General features: G+C 46.7%; 1 protein-coding gene across 1 annotated transcript; it reads left to right on the forward strand.

Annotated features, from left to right (window-relative positions):
• Nucleotides 1-2,015: 2,015 nt before the first annotated feature.
• On the forward strand, nt 2,016-4,280 carry LOC147613039 (putative pentatricopeptide repeat-containing protein At3g01580). Its single transcript, XM_086782742.1, has one exon. The coding sequence runs from the start codon at nt 2,016-2,018 to the stop codon at nt 4,278-4,280; it is 2,265 nt and encodes a 754-aa protein (XP_086638868.1).
• The last annotated feature ends 11,308 nt before the right edge of the window (nt 4,281-15,588 follow it).

The raw sequence follows: 15,588 nt of genomic DNA on the forward strand, positions 1-15,588 counted from the left end.
AGAGAATTTTAAGAGTGTTCTCCTATGTTTCTTCTCTTGGACTCAATAGAGGGATCTCTGTGTCTGTACACTTCTGTAGGAAAAGCCATTTCAGAGGCAGCCAACTCTATGAATAAGAAGAGCTTAGCTTTAGCAAAGGCGAGGTAAAGGAGGGGATGCGAGGCAACTACACGGTAGCAAGAGCAGGTGATGGCCAACAACAAATACAAGAGATAGATATGCATGGGCAGCAAGTAACAACGGCCAGTAATAAGTAGGTATACAAGCCGGTAAGTATAGGCGAGAGTCAGCTACAGAGGATAAGGTTGACAACACGAGCACAAATAATCAATGGGGGAGGTCGACTGGAAAAACAAAAACAATACACATACATTTGTTTGACGATGTCCCTCTTCTCGTGCTCTCTACAAGAGGCAGGTGCAATGTTTCTCTTAGCTAAGAAGGTGCCAATCGGGAATGCACCCACAATGCATCTCCATAAGAAAAATCATCATTTTTGAGAAGCAATTTGCTTTTCCAAACTGTAGTCAGAGGTTTGTTTACATGGCACAACTGACTTGCATGTGTTTTTATCCAAGGTAGAGGGAGAAAATTTTAATAAGGTCTCCGCCGTGAGGTGATGGAAAGAGAAAGGAGAGTAACCTGGAAGTTGCCTATCAAATTTCTGATCTTTTAATCTTTCCTCATCCTCAAGTGGAGGCACCAGCTAGAAATCTTGTAGTATAGAACTTAATTCATGCCATACATGCCTGTGCTACATGCCCAGATTGTATATTCTGATAGAATATGGAAGGGAGAATACATTGCCTTGATCATCAACAACATCAACTAAGCGTACTCCACAATTAGAGAGGAAGTGTGATTTTCTGGGTTGTAATGCAACCAAAGAATGTTGAGAAGCCCTACTCTAATGAATACTTTCTTTTTGCAAGGAGTTGCCTCTATCTAGAGGTCTGCCCGACCAAGAAAGATGACAAAGAAGCATTTGCCAGTCATGTATAAGCTTAGTGGAATAAGGGCAGCTCACAATCCAGCCTTCAAATCTTCCAAATATAATATCTTGGTGAGAAACTATCCAATCGCCCAAAAGCTTTTGTTTTCATTGTTGCAATCAAATGTGCTAGCATCAAAGTTCAAGGTTGCTTTTGGTGAAGGAATTCAAGAAGTAAAGTTGCCTTTCTTGCAATGACATGGTAGCAGAGCCAACAACTTTGACTTAGTAAAATCGACCTGCATAGCACAGCTAATCCATATAGCTTCAAAGCATCCATGATTGCATTGACATCATGTTGTGTGTTTTTGGGAAAAAAGAAGAAATCATCAGCATACGCTTGACTAACAAATTGAGTGGGTCCTATAATGTTAATACCATGTAGCCTCCCTTCTACAATCAAATTATCCATGTACAAGAACAATGGCTGAGTAGCTATCTCATAAAGAAAGGCAGTTAGTGGACATCCCAGTCTCATGGATCATCCAAGTTTCCATGGCCAAAAACGATCAAGATGCAATGGTCAATACTACCCTCTTGAGTCTTGACATAAAGTTTCATGGGTGGACAAGTGTGTAAGGAGACTTGGCATAAGTATTCAAATTGTGAGAACATGCAAAAAGGTAAATGGCATTGTGAATGTTTCAAAACACACACGCACATATATAGAGAGAGACACACACACAGATGGAAATACACTGTTGCTTGGCATTGTGAATGTTTCAAAACACACACGCACATATATCTAGAGAGAGACACACACAGAGATGGAAATACACTGTTGCTTGGCGCCAGCACTACGATGAAGTAAACAGCTAACTCGTCATCAGATCAAAACCTTCGTTTTGTTTCCGTAGCTTGAAGTTAAAACATTCATGATTACTTGACAAGCACAGTTCGTGATCGAGAAAAAGCATTCATGGCGAGCACCCTTCAGATTACGTATATCACCACACGCGGCATCCTTTAGATTACACATATTCCACATGCCCAAATTCTTTGTTGCTTGCTTGATGCCCTTCCAATGCTTGAGGTTTCCAGGGTGTTTGCGCATGGTGACATTCTTACCAGTCTTGACGATCTAAGAGTCTTCTGTAAGCAGGGGAGGCTCAATGATGCCATTCAGAAGTTGGGCCTCTTGTGCCAGCAAGGATTTCATGTCCCAACAGATATCATATGCTCACTTCTCCAGGGTTGCTCCAAGAAGAAGGACCTTGCTGCAGGCAGGCAAGTGCAGTCTCTGTTGGTGAAAGATGGACACCACTCTCTTGCGCCATTGGTGGGTGACCACCTTATCCGCTTGTTTGCCTCCTGTAACAGCTTGCAGGAGGCAAACAAGGCTTTTCAAAGTGTACAAAAACCGACCATATACACATGGAATGCAATCATTTCAGCACATTCTAAGCTGGATGGTAGTGAGAGGGCTCTTGACTTGTATTGCAAAATGCAACACGAGGGCGTAAATCCAGATAAATTCACATTTCTGCCGGTGTTGAGAGCATGTGGTAGTGCAACGGTCATCAGCAAGGGTAGACTGGTACATGACCTGATCAGTAGAAACGGGCTAGATTCAGATGCGTCCATTGGCAATGCTCTCATGGACATGTATTTGAAGTGTGGAAGTCTTAAGGAGGGCCACAAATTGTTTAATACTTTGCAAAATCAAGATTTGGTGTCATGGGGAGCAATGATTGATGGGTATACCCAGAATGGCTGTGGCCTCATGGCCCTCGAAATTTTTGAGAAAATGCAACAAGTAGGTATGATACCAAACCGAGTTGTATATTCATGTGTGCTGAAGGCATGTGGCAGCACAGGGGCCCTTAGAGAAGGAAGGCTTATTTACGACCAGATTCTGAGGAGTGAGGTTGAATTGGATGTGGGCATGGCAAACCACCTTGTTGACATGTATGTGAGGTGTAAGAGCTTAGAGGATGGATTCAAAGCCCTTGCGAGCTGGCCAAAGCGAGATGTGGTGTCATGGGGTACATTAATTGCTGGATATGCCCAACATAAAGATGGTCATACTGCACTGAAACTGTTTGGGGAGATGCAACTGGATGGTATAAAGCCAGACAGAGTTGTGTTTTTGTCCATCTTGCAAGCATGCAGCAGCAAAGGCACTGCAGAGCAAGGGAAGATGATTCATGATTTACTGATCAGAAGTGGACTGAGTATGGATATTGTGGTTGGGAGCACACTTGTTGACATGTATGCAAAATCTGAGAACTTGGAGGAGGCTTGCAAAGTGCTTCAAAATTTGCCGCATCGGGATGTGGTCTCATGGGGTGCATTGATTTCAGGATATGCCCAACATGGCCATGGCCATTTTGCTCTTGACTTTTTTGAGAAAATGCAGGAGGATGGTGTAGAACCAGACAACTATGTATTCTCATGCACTTTAAAAGCATGTGGTAGTGTAGGAGCATTGGAGCGGGGAAGGTTGATACATGACCAAATCATCAAGACTGGACTCAAAGTAGATGCAATAGTTGGGAGTACTCTAGTGGACATGTATGCCAAATGTGGGAGCTTAGTGGAGGGATGGGAGACCCTTAGCTATATGCAATCTCGAGATGCTGTGTCGTGGAACGCATTGATTGCAGGATACGCCCAGCATTGTAAATACACATTGGCTCAACAGTGTCTTCAGGTCATGCAAGCCCAAGGTGTGAAGCCAGACAGCACCACTTATGTCAGCATTCTTGCTGCATGCAGTCATGCAGGAAAAGTGGAAGATGGCCATTGGTACTTCAAATCTATGGTGGAAGATGACATCACACCCAATGTCGAGCATTTCAATTGCATGATTGACCTTCTTGGTCGTGCTGGCTACTTGAACAATGCAACAAAGTTGCTGAAATCAATGCCAATCCCGCCCAATGTGACTGGGTGGACGTCTCTACTTGCTGCCTGTAGAAAATATGGGAACCTGGACCTAGGAAGACAATGTTTTCATCAAATTGTGCAGCTAGATCCCGACGATGCTGCTGGATATATTCTTATGTCGAACCTCTATGGCGATGCCGACATGTGGGAGGATGTACACAAGTTACATGAGTTGAGGAAAGGTGCTAGTGCATGGAAGAAGCCTGGAAAGGCTTGGATTGAGAGTAATGATAAGGTCCACCAGTTCATTGCTGGAGACAACATGCACTCATCCACATATATAATCTGTTCAAAAATCCAGACCTTGAAGGCAAAAATGGAGGCAGAGGGATACATTGCACAATTGGATGTAGTGCTGGAATGCATACTATATGAGACCAAAAAAGATGCGACATTGTAATGCTGGCTTTATTATTTGAATGTCTCATTCATGAAGGCTATGAACATGTAATGTTTGTGCGTATGCCATTTGGATGGCATCCAAGTGAAGGGTTGTCTGGAGAGGATGTATCTGCTCCCATCAACTCCAGGACGGACCTTTTCTTGCAAAGGCCTGCTTTGAAGTACAATGTTTTTTGGACTTCTCTGCAAGCGTTTGGCTAGTTTATTACAACCTGCGCGTGATTTGGTTGAACTCTTTGAGGAGGCATTATCCAGGTTTACCATGTCAGACGGCTAAAGTGACCACCAAAACAGTGAGGCAGCCCACACATGCAACTGGTGTTGTCTGGCAGGCCTTCACTCCACTAGCCAGTTTTCCCTCTCCTGAGCCGGGAGGAGGGGGAGGGTGTGTGTGTGTGTGAAGACATGAGGGGGCCTTACCACACAGGCCACCATTCCATGTGGGATTATTTAAGGGCCCTCAACAAGCAGAACCCTCCACTACATGTGCAGGTTCATGGTACAGGTTGAATGTCTCAAACATACAAATCACTCAATCTTAACGATTTAAAAACTTTAGCCAGAGAGACGGTTGTTTGAGAAATGTTCGTATTAGAGGCACATTTGTACAACAACCAGGCCTAATATGCTGCTCAGGCTCAGTTTTTCAGCCTAAATCCATGGGACAGAAAAATTGCAATCAAAGGGGGAAGCAATTTAATCTCAGCAAAACGATGAGGAAACAGAGTTGGATGAAGTCGAGCTGTGAGCTGCTCCCGTCGAACAGCACTGTTGTCCCTCGCCATCGCTCCCCCCTTCACCTTCAGCTTTACCGCTCCCCCACACCCCCCCCCTTTTGCTTTGCCCCCTCGGCATCTACTTCTCGCCCCTTCCGTGTCCAGTCGTCTTGCCCCCCCTCCTCCTCCTGCCTGCGCCCCCGGTTCCGCCTGTGCCACCCCCCCTCTCCCCTGTGAGCAGTTATCTCCTATCTATACCATATAGGGAGTGAGGGCCTTTGTTGTGGGTGTGCCCGCCCATGTTAGGTTTCTCTCCATTTTTCCTCATTGTCCATTTTCCCTGTTTTTAGGATCCATGGGGGGGTGTTCTTTTCTGCTGTCGGCTGTAGTAGTGCTGCCGACCAGGTGTGGCCCATTTTTGCTGGCCAACTGGATTTTTTTCCAGTCATGGACAGTCTTGCTGATGTCGGCCTGTTTTAGGCTGGCCGACCAGCAGCCCAGGCCTTGGCCCCCACACTTCTTTGTACCGGATCTTCTAAATATAGTTGAGTTTATTCAGCTTCTCTCTCTCCTACAGTTCTACGTTTTCTCTCTCACAGTAGTTTGTCTCATTTCCGCTGTGCATTCTAACATGGTATCAGAGCCCTAGGTGGCTTGAAGCTTGGAGACAGTGAGAGCTTGAGGGTTTATATTTTTTTTGGTGCTGATTGGAGAATTTTTGGGCTGTTCAGGACGTGGAGAAGTAGGTAGAAGGCGGCCATCATTGCTGGACAGCCGCCTTGCATAGCAGTTGCAGCCTCTTCTTCATTTTTTTCCCACCCACCCTCCCTTCACAAGACCTTGTGAACCGCCGAGATGGCATATTTGCTCGAGATGGCTGAAGATCCCCACCCTCCCGACATTCCTGGTGGACTGACAGTTGGACGGGACCAATTATGGCATTTGGAAGGTAATGATGTAGTCTGTCCTAGAGTCTTATGATTTGGTTGATTTCATTGTGGTTGGAGTTCCACAGCCAGAGTTGGAGGAGGAGGAGCTTTCACTTTCTACTAGGAAAGAGCGGGAGGCTTAGGCACAGTTGTGGGATCGTGTCAATGCCCGTGTGCATTCTTTCATCTTCCTTAATTGCACACCCCAAGTGATCAACCACATCAAACACATGACGTTGGCCCAAGGGATTTGGCAGCAATTGGTTTCTTTGTATAGCAAGGTATCACCCATGAAGAGGATTCCTTGGAAGTGTAGATGCGAGTGATGAATCCTGCAAAGTCTTCGACGATGCGGGAGCACATCAACAAACTTTAGGCTCTTCAGTAGGAGGTTCTTCAGATTGGGAAGGAGATATCTTCAGAGGATATGGCCATCACCTTATTGTCTCATCTTACCCCTCAGTATTCAGCTTTCTATTCTTCTTTAATCACAAGTGGGAGGCTCAGCACCATCACATGGGAGGAGCTTGTGCCGATGGTTTTGTATCAGGAAGAGCAGTTTATGAACCCTCCACAGGGCGGAGGTTCTAGGGCCTTGATTGGTCAGCGGCGGTTGAAAGGCTGCAACAACAACAACAAGGGCAAAGAGAAGTCTTCACCGGCGAAGTCTTCTGAGAAGAAGCCCTACTTAGAGCGTGATGCTTTGAAGGCCGAGGGGACCTGTAACCATTGTGGCTAGAAGAGTCACTTTTGGAGGAAGTGTTCTCGGCGAAGTACCGAGAAAGGTGCTGATTCCTCGGTTGCAGTTGCAAAGACTCCAGCTTTTGTGCACTTGGAGATTATGGACATCAGAGCTTCATCTTCTTCGAGCAGGGAGGCAGTTGGTCTCACTGCTAGGGATACTTGAGAGTGGATTCTCGATAGTGGTGCTTCTAGACACATGACTTCTTCTTGAGAGTTATTGCAGGATCTTCGACGGCAGACAGGTCACATCTTTATTGGTGACAAATCCACTATCCCGATTCACAGTGAGGGCAGGTTGGAGATTATTCCCAATGGCAGAGAGGGAAAGCATTTCTCCCGGGTTCCATCCCTTGGTTTTCATCTGTTGTCAGTGCATGAGGTTTGCAATACTAGCATGCGGGTGGAGTTTGATGAGAATTTTGTTACTCTCTGGGACAAAGCAACTAGCCAGGTTGTTTGGGAAGGCGGAGTGGAGAATGAGATCTACAAACTTTGAGCACTCTCTTCTTTGACAGGTACTCAACTCGGTGATTTGTTTTGTTTTGGCCACTTGAATGTGGATGCATTGCGGCGGGCTTTATGGGACCAGATGGTGGATGGCTTGCCAGATGTTGGCAGCAGGCAAGAATACTGTAGTTCTTGCATTCGTGGTAAGTAGCATAGGGAGTCTTTTCCGAAGCAGGCTACTAAGGATAAGAGTACATACTATAAGGGAAAGTTCTCTCCTACAATAACATGGTCCATAGTGTGAACTGGATTATATGAGCCGACGCTTTAACTATGCCATAACTCTCGTACTCCAAAGTGAATGTCACACAGTTTGTTATCCACTGGCGGCATATCAACCATAATCTCACTAACCATGCCAATGGCATAAGTGTAGAAGCTATCATCCAGGCGGGTCATCAATGTTCGCACCACTAGTTGAGCTCGATATCTCAACACTAGGTATATATAATCTTGAATTTCAATTTTGTTGTTATATAAACATATGTTGGTGGACATTTGATAAGGGATGTCAAAGAGTGTAGCTATCAGGTATCATGTTGTTGTAGGGATCATGGTCTTGTTGCCATGCACTCTAGGTAGCAAATCTACAAAACTATTTGTATTAACACTTGGGAGTTGATTCCAAGGCTGTCAAAACGGTCAGTCATTGATATCAAGTGGGGCAATCAGCCACATTGGATGTGAGTGGAAGGGACCCTCCTATGAGACTTTGCGCACTAAAGAGCTCAGAAGAGAGCAACAAGTAGTGGAGGTAGAGATGGAGCCATTAAAAGCCACTTGAACCTAGTATGGTTGCACATTGTTATGTGATGGGTGGTTAGATATACGCAAGAGAAATGTGTACAATGTTTTGGTGTCCGTTTGCAAGAGCACTAGTTTTTGCCTGTCATTGATGCATCTGCAGCTGGGACCGTGGTGACAAGAGAGTTTATATGGTCACACCTCTGAGAGGCTATTTGGAGATAGGCCCACAAAACATCATGTAGGTGACAATGGTAGCAATTGTTTCTCTATGGGACGGATGCTAGAGGATGAGTTCCCGTAGATTATATGGACTCCATGTGCATCCCATAGCCTAGACTCGCTCATTGAAGATCTTGCAAAGATTAGGTGGATTGTTGACATCTTTGACATTGCGCTTAGCATGGTGAAGTTTGTTACCAAGAGGCCCAAGGTCTTGGCAATGTATCGTGCCAATAGTGAACTTCAGCTTCTGAAGCCCTCACAAACCAGGTTTGCATATATGTATATGTTCATTGTGGTAGTGAGTCTGATAGGGACTCGTGCGCACAGTGGTCTACTGAGAGTGGATAAGCTGGGTGGAGCATGAGCACTCGAAGGTAGTTGCTTTTGCATGCAAAGTGATGAAAGAAGGTTGGTAGAAGGAGGCAGAGGCTTTGTTGAGAACTCTTTAACCAATCTACAGTGTTCTTCACATCACTGACATGGAGGGCAACACTCTTGGACTCTTGTATGAGTTCATGGACCGGATTGGAGAGGCTCTTAACCGATACACTCTCTTGACAGATGAGAGGTACTCAACATGCCAAGTTTGAACTTTGAACTTCCAACTAGTTGCCTTCTTGTTGTAACTTATATCATAGGCTTTAGCTAAGAGCTTTGATCATTCATGGCTAATTTTCAAGGTTGAGGACATTCTATGGGTTTGAAACGACCAGTGGGATTGGTTCCATAGATCAATCCACGCGGTTTCCCACATATTGCGCCCTCTAGCAGAGTGAGGTGCAATATGTTAATGAAGAGTTGGAAGACGGATAGCAAGATTACATTCAAAAATGGATAGGAGGAGACGTGGAATTCATGAGATGCTTGGAGGATGAGCGGCTAGTGTATCGGAACGCCAGCCACACATTTGGTAGACACACTGTTGTCATGCGAGAGAGACAGCTTCACCCAGTCTCCGGAGAGTCCACCATAGTTTCTTCTTCAACATGAGGCTGAGTAGTACTTGCTTGTGTCATTATCCGTCTAGTACCCCCCTAAGTATGGGATTAGTAGCCCTCACTTGGTGAGTACAACTCTAAAAGACAAGACTGTTATTTCAACTTATAAGTTATAACATGTACATAATACATTGATCAATGATGATTATACTTACAAAGTTTCTGTATTTTAATGGCAAAAACGCCTCACCATTCGAGTCCTCTCATAGGATTGCAGTTCCGATCCTTGTGAGAGAAACTAGAGCACATGGGCCCTCTTCCATACAAAGAAGAGGAACACATTGTCTACGGCTTAGTTGGAGCGGTTGGTGTATTCCATTGCAATCTCTGCCTAATTCAGCAGCTAGGCAATCCGATAGAGCCTTGCCAAGTCAATGCCGATTTTATTGACATTGAGAAGATGAAAGATTTCCCAGAGATTCCTTAGGAGAAGCACGTCATATATGCCATGTTGTATGAGGAGTTGGTGGCACCTGCTCATACCACACGAGCATCAACACCAACATCATCAAGAGGTGCTAATACCAGTGCAGCAGTTGAGACGAGTGCGACAACTGAGGCAGCATGGTCCTCTAGTTTACTGTTTATCATGCATGATTGCATCCATCAGCATACTTTACTTTGTGTATTTCATACTTCAGTTTTCTTTTTTTGTATTAGCTCGAGATTCAGACTTTTTGTGATCACTTTGAGTGCTCAGTGGACTATCTCACTCTTGACTACATGCTGGTAGCTTGCTTTATATATTATTTCTTGAGTTTTGAGTAGTTGCCATTATTGATTATGTAATCTGGATCTTGATTCTTGATGTTGCCAATTTATTTATGCTGATTGGTCGGTTGGGTGCCCATTGTAACTGGGTCACCCAGATTCTTTAGTTTTAACTTGTAAACATGTTTTAATGTGTTAATGATGCATGTTTAATATTATTTTGTAGGGAAGGCAACATATTTTTTACATATTATAAACTTATATATAAATTTTGGGGCCTATACCCCCCTCCCTTTGTATGAAACGTTTTTGAAACGTCTGGGATTTGAAAGAAACGTTTATGAAACGTGTTTCATAAAACGCCTGGCAACTATGGCACGGATCCTGTCCTCCATGTGTCGCCACTCTATCCGAGCGCGAGAGTAGGCATACTCTGAATTCCCTTGATCACAATGGAGGTATCTGTAAGAGGGGGGGAGGGGTACTGCAACTGAGATATGAAGAAACACAAAAAGCGGCACCTCCAGGCTAGAGGATACCACCTCCCCGTCCTGATCTCTCTGGCCTGAGCTTCCAGGCTCCATCCTAGCCAGAGGCTAGAGGTAGGTGAGCACGTCGGTGATGCGAAGATCATGAAGATAATGTGAGAGCTCTACTGCTTGCCCCTGAATGGCATTTGCCCCACTGACTCCGAATCCCACTCCGTCCTCTCGGCTGCACTCAAGGGGAAGGAGAAGATCATCGCGTCACTTTCTAGTGTAGAAGGTCTAGAATGATGAGACACCACACATATCCGAATAGGAGCCATTGTCTCCTCAAAAAGAGTAGCTCTTTCCACCGGAAGACGGTGGAAAAAACTATAATCCACGGGCATTTCTGGGGACTCTAGCGGGAGAGCCCTCAGCGGGAAAGTGGCAATGGTCATCTCTACCGGCTCCGAGAATCGATGAATCAAGTGGCGGACGGAGCTACCTCCGCTCCAAGTCGGGCACTGCAGGGGGTGGCGAGAGTGCTCTGGAGAGACGGAGGGAGGTGGGAGAGGGGGCTCATAGGAAGAGGGCGGAGCAAGGGAGACTATTGCGGGAAGAGTCGGAGGCGAGGATGGAGGATGAGGAGGGGGATGGGGGTGGGGGTGGGGGTGGGGTGGGGGTGGGGGTTGGGGTTGGGGTTGGGGTGGGGAGGCAGAGAAGTGGGGGATGGTTGGAGATGAAGACAAGATCTGAAAACACTAGAGCAAGCGCACAAAAACAGCAGAAAAACACAGAAATAAAGAGAGAGAGAGAGAGAGAAGCATATAACTTTGCTATATACACAAGAGAAAATCCCGGATAATGAATACAATGTGTGGGGGGCCAAGGGGCCATTTTATATGGCCCCTGATGACCAATCGGCCTGCTCAAAAGCAGCCGACAGCCACCAAAAAGTCCACGACCTGCTCCAACCTCTAGTCGGCCAGCAGCAGCAGAGGAAAGTCGTGGAGCAGCAGGGTCAGTCGGCCAGTATCTGGACCAGCCAACAAGCACAGTACAGCCTCCCACACTTGGAAAAATAGGGAAAAAAATAGGAGAGTGGGGAAAAATGAGAAAACACCTAAATCGGGCGAGCACACCCATAACAGAGGTCCTGGTGTAAATATACAGACAGGAGATGACTGTTAACACCTCTTCTCAGCTCCTGGATGTGGAACCAACCCCAGTGAGCTGGAGTGCCGCCGAAGCATAGCCTGAGATAGAGACTTCGTGAAGAGGTCCACCGCACTGTCCTCCGTCGAACAGAACTCTAGCAAGATGTCATCAGCAACAATCTTTTCACGAACAAAATGCCTCTTGATGACCGCCATTACCAGACTGCCACTCTTCACTAAACTACGGACCTAGGAGAGAGAGTGCTGAAAGTTTGTAAACTCCTTTCTCCACTCCGCCTTCCCAAACTACTTGGCCTGTTCTTTGTCTTGGAGAGCAACAAAATGCTCATCAAACTCCACCCGTATGCTAGTCTTGCAAACCTGATGCACTGACAACAGATGAAAACCAAGTGATTGAACATACAACACTTGGGAGGAATGCTTCCCCCCTCTGCCATCGGGAACTATCTCCAACCTGCCCTCACTATGAACTGGGATAGTGGATGTATCCCCAGTAAGGATGTGACCAGAATACCTGCAAAGATCCTGTAAAGCCGAACGGGAAGGAGTCATGTGCCTGGAAGCACCACTGTCTAGAATCCACTCCCGAGTATCCATAGTGGAGAGTCCTCCAACCTCCTCCCTCCACGAAGAAGATGAAACACCAGTGTCCATAACCTCCAGGTGCACAAAAGCTGGAGTCTTCATGGTTGTTGCTGAGGATTCTGCACCCTTCTCGGTGCTCCGCTTAGAACACTGCCTCCAATAGTGGCCTTTCTCACCACAATCATTATAGGTCCTCTCTGCCTTCAGTTTCTCGCGGTCTGAGTCGGGCTTCTTCTCAAAAGACTTCTCCGATGAAACCTTTCCTTTGCCCTTGTTATTACGGCCTTTCAACCGTTGGCCAGTTAAGGCCTCCGAACCTCCGCCTTGTGGAGGGTTCGTGAATCTTTCCTCCTGGTCCAAGACCATGGGCACAAGCTCCTCCCATGTGATGGTGCTGAGCTTGCCATTGGTAATCAACGAAGAGTAAAATGCTAAGTACTGAGAGGGCAAATGTGACAGCAACGTTATGGACATATCCTCCAATGATATCTCTTTCCCAGCCTGGAGAACTTCCTACTGAAGAGCTTGCAGCTTGTTGATGTGCTCCCGCATCGTCGACAACTTTGCAGGAATCATCACCCACATCTGAACTTCCAAGGAGATCCTCTTCATGGGCGATACCCTGTTGTAAAGAGAATCCAAATGCTGCCATATACCTTCGGCCAGCGTCATATGCTTGATATGATTGATTACATGTGGTGTGCAATTGAGGAAAATGAAAGAACGGACTCTGGCATTGACACGATCCCATAATTGTGCCTGTGCCTCACATTCCTTCCGAATAGAGGGTAACTTCCCTTCCTCTAACTCCGGCCGTGGAACCCCAACAACAATGAAATTAGCAAGGTCGTAAGACTCCAAAACAGATTCCATCATTACCTTCCATATGCCGTAGTTGTTCCCGTCCAATTGACGGTCCACTGGGAACGTGGGGAGTGTCAGGATCTTCACGTGCTTCTCAGCCATCTCAAGGAAATTTGCCATTGCGGGGGTGTAACTGAAAAGGGAGGGTGGGTGGGAAAAATGAAGAACTAAACCTACAAGTGGCTGTCCAGCAAATCAGCCCGCCTTCCGCTTGCTTCTCCTCTTCCCGTACGGCCCAAAACAGTCCTCCAATCAGCAACAAAACAGCCCCCCTCTTGCTCACAGTTCCCAAGATCTTCCAAGAGCCTAGAGCTCTGATACCATGTCAGAATATGCAGCGGAGATGAAGACAAGATCTGATAACACTAGAGCAAGTGCACAGCAGAAAAACACAGAAATGAAGAGAGAGAGAGAGAGAGAGAGAGAGAGAGAGAGAGAGAGAAGCGTATAACTTTGCTATATACACAAGAGAAAATCCTGGATACTGAATACAATGTGTGGGGGGCCAAGGGGCCATTTTATATGGCCCCTGATGACCAATCGGCCTGCTGAAAAGTAGCCGACAGCCACGAAAAAGTCCACGACTTGCTCCAACCTCCAGTTGGCCAACATTTGTCAGTTGGCCAGCAACACAGGAAAGTCGTGGAGCAGCAGGGTCAGTTGGCCAGTATCTGGACCAACCAACAAGCACAAGACAGCCTCCCACACCTGGAAAAATAGGGAAAAATATGGAGAGGGGAAAAATGAGAAAACACCTAAATCGGGCGGGCACACCCATAACAAAGGCCCTGGTGTAAATATGCAGACAAGAGATGATTGCTAATAGGGCTCGCCACGGGTTCCATGGGATTAACTGGCCTCACTGGAAACTGAAACTGAAGGAAGAGTCACGGCGGGGTAACAACCGCAAAATCGAGGGGGCCAGAGGGACCCTCACAATGACTACAGGGAGCCCTTCGCCGACGGGTAGGTGCTGCGATAAATGCTCGAAACGATTCTCTCATAGAACCGAATCCTCATGTACTCTGCCAGCCTGGTGCGCACGACGGCGGCGCTCAGCTCTAGAAGTCGGCTGACGGCCCTGGCGAGGGCCAATAGTCTGCCACTCTCCCGACAGCGCAGAGTCGTCCACGGTCTAGTCCTGGTGCTCTGCTGCTTGAGGGCCTGTCTCTCGCTCTACCCCCTTGTGAAGATCTGAACCGAAACCTGGGGGCGCCGGGGGGGGGGGGGGGGGGGGGGGGGGGGGGGGGGGGGGGGGGGGGGGCCACCAGAGGCAGTCTTCTAGACTGGCGCCAAGGGCAAGCTCTAGCAAGGTGGCCCATCTGCCTCCAAATGAAACACTGGCCAAGAAGGCTTGAGTACTCCACTCGCTGAATGATGGGGTCACCTTGAAGGCATGGAATAGATATGACATGAGGCATTGTCTCTGGCGAGACAATACAAATGCGAAGGAATGGAATCCTAGCCGCCCGAGCAAGGGACGAGGCGATAGTGGAGGGGGATTCCATCACTCTTCCAATGGCTCCACCGATCACCGGGAGAAGAGAAAGGTATTTCTTCTTGAGACCAGGATGACGGGGCAGTTGCCATGGAGTCCCCCCGAGGGTGAAAATCAAAAGAGGCAGAGACTTGCGGAAATGAAAAATGCCCAAGAATTGAAGACGCTGCCAGATGAAGATGGGGGAAGCGGAGAGGCTACGAAGGAAGAGAACGGGGAGGAGGGGGGGGGATGTCAGAATGCACAGCGGAAATGAGACAAACAATTGTTATGTGGAAACACATGCTTTGTTTGCTTCCCAAATTGGCATGCTTCACATATTTTCTGCATACCTTTCACTTTAAATTTTGGCAGCCCTGTCACAATTCCTTTAGTCTGCATAGACTTCAATCTCTGCACATTCACATGTCCAATCCTTTTATGCCAAATATCTGTGTCTGCAACAATTCTTGAACCATTTGCAAACATCGCAGCACTCATCTCAGGCATGTCTACATTCAACGTAAACATTCTGCCCACTCTGTTGCCTTTTGCAACCAACCTGCACTCATCTTTAAAGTCTTCAACATAACAACCATCAGGGTTAAACCTAACCTGCAAACCCTGCTCAATCATCTGGCCAACTGAAACCAGATTCTTTGTTATGTTTGGAACGTGAAGTACATCTGCAAGGTACTTCACTTTGCCATCCTACATAGACAATGGCACATCTCCAACATGGGCAATTGGATGAGCAGTGTCATCCCCTGTTTCCACAAAACCTGGTCTTTCCGGGTTTTTTACCTCCTTGAACCACTCCCCATGACTTGTCATGTGGTTCGAAGCACCTGAATCCACATACCATACATCATCTTTTTGTGCTGCTTCAGCATTTTCAGACATGGCATTCACAACATGCTGCATAACAAACAACCTTTCATTATCCTCATTATTTCTGCTTGAGGATGCATAGTTGTTTTGCTGCACTTTCCCATTTTGCATGTCAGCCTGCTTCTTATAACATTCTGCCTGCACATGTCCAGGCTTACCACAATAATAGCATTCACGTGCATCATTATACTGCCTTTGCTAATTTCCACGTCCTCTTTGACTCCCCCTGCCTCTGAATTTGCCTCTTCCACCTGCATGTTGTTGTTGTTG

Source organism: Cibotium barometz, chromosome 44 (genome assembly GCF_041138505.1).
Source record: "Cibotium barometz isolate CiBa-2024 chromosome 44, ASM4113850v1, whole genome shotgun sequence".
NCBI classification, from domain to species: Eukaryota; Viridiplantae; Streptophyta; class Polypodiopsida; order Cyatheales; family Cibotiaceae; genus Cibotium; species Cibotium barometz.